A 7,160-nucleotide genomic window follows, 5' to 3' on the forward strand; every position below is an offset into this window, starting at 1 on the left:
GATAAGACACCGCTATGGCGTGGGTTCTTAGGCAACTTTTATTACAGACCATACCGCTGAGGTTGAAATGTTTCACTCTCCGGTCTGTAAGGAGCCAGTGTCTAAAACGACACGGTCGGAGAATCCACCAAAGCGGGTCCCCGAGGACCTAATTAGCGGCTGCGTGGCCTCACGCGCAAGAAAGCTTTGATTCCTCGAAGGTGCTTTCCAGGGAAGTCGAGAATGCACAGATCATTGCCGCCGGCTGCCTGCATTCGTGACTACCTCGGTGCAACAGAATGTTGCAATCACTAATCGTAGCTGCAGTCATTCTTTAGATCTAGCTCGTCCACTTCTTTTGAATAGCCTATGCCATTTCTTAGCGAACAATTCGAAGACCATTCCAAAGAACCTCTAAGGGGAACACTACGTTAATATGAATTATTGAATGGAGCCATCGCAATGCCAAAAGAAGCAACTGAGAAGAGCGTTGGTAAGCAGAAAATACACGCTAGAAAGCAAAGTGCAGACGACACCACCACCGAGACTGCGAGGTCCCTATATAAGTGTCCAGGTATAGCGTCGTTCGCATTTGCCCCCTCAGTTCCTCCCCTAATCATGCTCCGGCATGGAGCACCTCAAGCGCCTCCCGAAATGTTCCAAGCTCCCCTCAACGCGCGTGCAAAAATTAGAAGCTTCTCATTTGTGTCGCACTGGATTAATTATCGTTACTCATTTTGAAACTGTGTTCCGCGCCGTCATGTCCATGTCCATGCGTATGTTGGCGTAAACCACGCTGCCTGAAACACATTGGATCATTTCGGGGGCGCAAGTGGTCAGTGCGGTGACGTGGGGAATTCCACGTGACCATGCAAAGCCAATCACGCACGATGCATGGCGGAAGAGTGTGAGGATGAAGGGGACGCCGTGGGGGATGAAATTATGGCTCCCCCTAGAAAAAATTTTTTTTTTGTCCAGGGATACCGTAACGCTGCTGTAAAACCTCATGCTACTGCGATAACGGCTTCGATAACACAGTAATCCGTACACAGTAAGAAGTTTGCGGATAAGCCTAAACTCTGCATAAGGAGTGCTGCACAATCTTGTAGAACGTGGTACGCGCAAGGTCGGGGAGGAAAGTAATGCGCGAGCACCTCGCAGGCATGCCCACAAGAAATGCGACGAGGCGTCCGGCGCTCGACTTCACATGGCCAGCCGAGCCTTACAACGGCCTCAGTAGAATCCTCTCCACAGAATCGTTAGCACCGGTGTAACGACGAGCTTCCCGAATGGACGACGAAAGCCCAAAGCAGCCGCATCAGCGGGCGCCCGAAGAACCCCAGCTTTCCCGTTCCCGATGGGAACTAATCGCCGAGAGGATTGGTGAAAGGCGAACCGGCATCTAAGCTGGTTGGGTCGACATAGAAATCGGAACTAGAGTTGAGCAACGTCGGAAATTGCGACGAGGTGAGTGGCCACCCGGGAGAATGAATAACTGAATGAAAGGCACAAGCACGCCGCGAATCGATCGGTTAGCTGAATGCGAAATACCGGCGAATAAAAGAAGCTATCCGAATGCTCAAACAAGTAATTTACTGTAGTTTAGAGCAGTAATTAAAACTCGTGAGTATCGGGGTACACAGGTATGTACATTATAGCTTAGATTATGCATTAGAGCTGTAAACTGTGTACATCGAAATGCGGCCGCCGTTGCCGGGATTCGATCCCGCGAACTCGTGCTCAGCAGCCCAACACTGTAGTCACTAAGCAACCACGGAGGGTTTGAAACATTATGTACAGGGGCGGTAGTGAAATTCGTTCTCACAAGCCATTTGAGGAGTTCAATCAAGAGCGGAGACAGACGGGTTCTCGCCAATAATGAGCGGAGACGAGAAAAATATCCGCTGAAAGCCAATGACTGACTACAGTGGAAATTTGATTCATTGATTGATGGATTTAATAAATTATTCATTGACTGATTGATTCATGGATTGATTCACTGACTGACTGGCTTATCCACGAATTGAATCGTTGACTCATTCATTCATTAGTTGATTCGTTAATTGATTCACTACTTGCTACGCGCTAAGCGCGTCCTGGAGGACCATAAGAAAGTTTTCCAGCCCAGTTGATTCGTTCACTCATTTACTGATTCATTGTTTAGCTAATTCATTGATTCACTGATTGGGTGATTGAATTTACGTCGTGACATACACCGCAATGGAGAATTTTTCTGAACGGGTGTCTGTCGTTATTTTGCATGCACTCTGAGCTCGGCACGCAAACGTTTGTGTATTCCGCCTTCATTGGGATGCGGTGGTCTCGATCGACAAACTAGTATCGATCCCATTCTGAGCAGGAGAGCGTCACAGCGACTAAGCCAGCGTGGCGCTCCAGTGGAACGCAAACTCGCTGACTGAAGACGTGGGCCGATAATCTGTTGAATGATTTTGAATGCTCTGAATTTGAAGGTGGTGTGGGTGACTGCGGAGACGAAGTTTACACGAAAAACAGCAAACGAGAAAGTTACACAAGAAGTAGTCTGCATTTTTTTCAGGCTCGCTTTCAAATTCGACATCGTCAAAAAAAAATGCCTTCAAGTCAACTAGTAACGTGTTTGACTCGTGAGTTTAAAACGACAGAAAGCTGAGCTAGTTGGTAAGGATTCATAATGCAAAAAATTCCAGAGCATGCGCAGATGTGTTTTGTGTCTGTTTTTTTCGCCTCAGTGCTTCCTTCAGTTGATAGTCGGCGTTCGTGTTGTCCGCTTCTCTTCTCTTGTCTCCGTGTCTGCACGCCTTACCCTTTTTTTTTTTTAATTGTGTTACTCGTGAGGTGTTACCGAGACTTCCGTGTGGCGGCAGGCTGCCGTGTACTGATCACTCGATTCGTTAGGTCCCTGGTTAAGCCATCACCTCCGATTATCCGACAAGATAAAAAGGAAAAAGAAGCATTTCGGTAGAGCAGCGAGTGTTGTGCCCAAATCTATCCAAGCCTTGGTTATGCGGGCGCGACAACCTAAGCTCACCTTTGCAGCGGCTCACAACTTCCAGATAGCTAGGCCCAACAGTGCTGAGGTCCTGCTTTGCCTACTCAGGTAATGTACTCGGTAATCCGTCGCAGAGTGTCGTCAGCAGGTGGTTATAAAACCAAACACACAATTTGAAGCTTAAATTAAAATTAAATTATGGGGTTTTACGTGCCAAAACCACTTTCTGATTATGAGGCACGCCGTAGTGGAGGACTCCGGAAATTTCGACCACCTGGGGTTCTTTAACGTGCACCTAAATCTAAGCACACGGGTGTTTTCGCATTTCGCCCCCATCGAAATGCGGCCGCCGTGGCCGGGATTCGATCCCGCGACTTCGTGCTTAGCAGCCCAATGCCATAGCCACTGAGCAACCACGGCGGGTAATTTGAAGCTTCTCTGAGCTCCAATCCAACTAGGTGTGATAGGGCCACGAGGCACTGGACAGGCTTATACCTATAGGATAGGATACAGCCTCGCGGAGACGGAGCGTATCCCGAGTCCCAGCTGTTGTGAGAGTCCTGCTTACAAAAGGAGGATTATTTGCTCCTTGCTGGAATGAATTTACAGTTTTGATGCGGTGAGAACCACTGTAAACTGGGCTCAATCGATTCGCCTGCACTTTACAAGACACTGACGTAGTAGTTCTGCGGAAACCCGCAGGGTGGAGAGAAGTAATGAATGAAGGGAAAAATCAGACATCCACCCGTTCGTAGCAATTGCTACAAAGGAAACCCATACGGGTTCCTCGAAAGAAAGCCTCATCGTTGAAGAAAAATTCGTCCTGGTCCGGGACTTGAACCCGGGACCACCGCCTTTCCGGAGCAGCCGCTCTACCATCTGAGCAAACCAGGCGGCTAGCAGATGGCAGGGCGAAGTCGAATTTGGCAAGAGTTTGACGTTGTAGTTCTGCGGAAACCCGCAGGGTGGAGAGAAGTTTTGAATAAAGGGGAAAATCAGACATCCACCCGTTCGTAGCAACGATGAGGCTTTCTTTCGAGGAACCCGTATGGGTTTCCTTTGTAGCAATTGCTACGAAGGATAGTTTGACAGTTACAAAGCATAGCAAATTTAAGAAAAAGAAATTTCGCAGAGCCAATTTCATTTAGGAGAAAAGACATCAAAAGTTCACTAATGTCACGTCAGACACATGGGAACTGGCAAGGACGATCCTGCGGTGCAGCACACATTCTGCTAGGACGAGCTTCAGGGTTCTTCTTTGACACCACCATCCATTTCTGTATTGCTGAGCAAGATTTGGAACGTTATCTTTCCGTCTCGGAGGAAATTGTCATTATTGAGCGAGGCAATATCTATATGAAATTCGAGGTGGAAGTGTTGCAATGAGTCATCATAGCGGTCGCAGGAACAAGACATGGCACGGGAAGTAAGCGAACGATGATTGCGCATTACGTTATCCCACACGCTCACGTGCCAAAAAGGCGGCCAACACCTAGAGTCCACCAGCATCCCGTTAAACTCGACCTCCACAGTGAGAACAGGTGCAGAAATACCGAAGCCCTTAGAGACAGCAACCGTAAAGTACGTGTCTCTCATGTGCCACACCCTAATCTCAGCAAACTTTTTTCTCGATCCCTGCCACTGAATGATTTCGTAGCAGTTTTCCAGGGTCAGGAAATAATCCACGCTCCCAATTTCTCTAATCCGTGTGGCTGTCGTGGACAGCGCACTGGTTAAATGCCGAACGTCAACGCACAAAGTCTCACAATGGGGAATTACACGGCTGGAGACTGACTTCGGGGAAGTTTGCCGCGAGTGTTCCAGGTCGGCTAAGCGTTCCAACTTTCGAAGTATCAGTGTCTTTTCCGAGCGCAACGACAGCGACGAGGACGTGCTGGCTTCCTCCGCCGGATTTGGCTGAGACGTCAGCCGGTGAGACACTGTCGGTGAGATTGTGGCTGCTATTTGAGCCATGTCGCCCTTTGAATTGCGCTCGGATGTTCCCATCTCGCGAGTGATCCCAGCGAATCTTGTTTCCTGCTTTCTGACTTGCTCTGTAAGCTCATTCAACTGACTCTGCATGACTGGCAGCAGCTGGTCGTGGATGAGATCCCCCAAGATCGCCTTCAGGTTTTTCGTATCAGCGTTCACGTCTGCAAGTGTCAGTGCAGTAGCTTGCGAGGACGGGCACTCTGTGATCGCGGAAGGCACGCCGGCACTGCATCTGGTGACGTAGTGCGTTGGCAGGTCGCTGTGCTGGACTCCCTCGCCGCATCGCAAACATTCCACAGTGTGAAATGTGCATTCCTTCTCGTAATGTTCCAGCATACGGTCTAAGGTGCCCATGTATTCGCAGCCGTGCGCTTCGTTCCAGCAGTAGACCTTAATAGAAAATAAAGCAAATAAATAACACACATTGCAATTTTTTGGCGAAAAAATACTTTTTACAAAAGGCGCGTTGCTTCGCCCTCCCAACGATTTAAAACGTACATTTACGTGAAGTCCGGGGCGAACCAACGTATACACGAAATTATATAGGGAAGTAATGCGCTAGATCACCCAAGCAATATCTGTCGCTCTCTAAGCATTAAGAGGCAGCACGTCAACAATAGGTTACGGCAAATAGGTTAATTTTGCTCTTAAATGGAAATACAGATACTCCAACATTTAAAGCAGGTTCGGTAAGACAGAATCGGGGAAAAAATATGCCATACTTCAACTGATCTTCCAGCTTCTAACACATCTACGGCGAAAGCAGCATTGTTGTCCGGTGAAGACCGCCATCTGCTTCTAACTTGCTAGCTTACTCGCAAAATAAATGCGCTCACCCAGTACCCGCCAGATAGCTTTTATAGAGTGGATTGTAGGAGGAAACACCGTGGGCGGTAGCGGTTCAGGAATAATGTCTTAAATTAAGAATTTCAAGCAAAAGTAATGTTGGAAGCAACACTTTTGTTTAGAAGAATCACTAGTGAATTTCTCTTTGCCATGTACCGAACTTTCATTTCTGATGTTTTAGTGCGAAGTTCAAGAGGAGGAAGAATAATATTGGAAGAGAAAGTGGTCATTGATCATTAGATGAAATGGACCAATCTCTCGATGTCGTTTCAAATGTCGCGTCGAAACGACAATACCGAAACGTCAGTGTCAGGTTGGATATATCAACTTTTTTTTTCATTTCCCTCTCTTGATCTATCACACTAAAGAAACGAAGTAATATTGAGTTCCAACACAATATTTCACATGAGGTTACAATGAGCTAGTGTCTTTCTAGTGCGGGAGTTTTGATATACATAGAAAAATAAAGTTCGGCAATAGTAAATCGCGTATTCTTATCGCTAGCATGTAGATAAGATGTAGCGCGCAACCAATGCTAATGCCGAATTCCCCTAGTCTCCCGTTCCTTGCCGCACCCCCCAACAAAGAACGTTAAAACTTGTGTTCTTCCTTCTCACCTTCAAAGTATTTTCTATCCTTGTAGTGATTTCAGAACCGACGCACTCCGCTTCTTCGAATTGCACTAGATCCAATGGACACCGTCCAACGCCTCCTTCCAGACTGGCTGCGTAGCAAGATTGGCACAGAGCGTGACCGCATGGCAACAGCAATGTTCGTTTTGGGATCGTGCGGCAGAGGCTGCATACACGTGAATTCGGCACCTCGTCGACGAACCGCGTCGGTCGCCAGTTGACGCCGGCGACGACATGCTCTCGAAAACGGTGCACCCGTCCTTGCCCGTGATCCGGCATGGCGGCGTCCTCAGGCACAAGTCCTACGTTCGCACAATAGCGCGGTGGCTTTTTTTACCGAGCTTATCGCTACTCAGTGGTGTCATACACCTTGGCTGGATCAGTGTCAACAAGAGATAAAATGAGCCCTGCACGCAGTATCACGTGAAATAAGGAACACTTATCGCACTTATGCCCTCCGCGACGCGGCGAGGGACAAGTGCTGCATCGCCGAAAGCCGTCCCATCTATTACCGCGGATTGCGCCGCAGAGGGCGCATATAGATTCTGCTCGTTTTTCTATTATCACTTACCGTATTTTCGCGATTCTAAGCACCCCCCGATTCTAAGCACCCCCCCTCTACTCTCGCGAAAAGGTTAGGAAAAATGTTTGCATGCGAATCTAAGCACCCCCCTATTTGTTAGGAAGAGCGCGTAGCCAAGGCCGCCAAACGCGCTTGCTCA

General features: G+C 48.1%; 1 protein-coding gene across 1 annotated transcript; it reads right to left on the reverse strand.

Moving 5' to 3' along the window:
- Window positions 1-4,092: 4,092 nt before the first annotated feature.
- LOC126516517 (uncharacterized) lies at window positions 4,093-6,893 on the reverse strand. The gene is made up of 2 exons (XM_050166650.3): window positions 6,424-6,893; window positions 4,093-5,350 (listed from the first exon to the last, which is right to left on the reverse strand). The coding sequence occupies exons 1-2, from the start codon at window positions 6,715-6,717 to the stop codon at window positions 4,214-4,216; spliced, it is 1,431 nt and encodes a 476-aa protein (XP_050022607.1). The 5' UTR covers window positions 6,718-6,893; the 3' UTR covers window positions 4,093-4,213.
- Window positions 6,894-7,160: the final 267 nt, after the last annotated feature.

This window comes from Dermacentor andersoni, chromosome 1 (genome assembly GCF_023375885.2).
Source record: "Dermacentor andersoni chromosome 1, qqDerAnde1_hic_scaffold, whole genome shotgun sequence".
NCBI lineage: Eukaryota > Metazoa > Arthropoda > Arachnida > Ixodida > Ixodidae > Dermacentor > Dermacentor andersoni.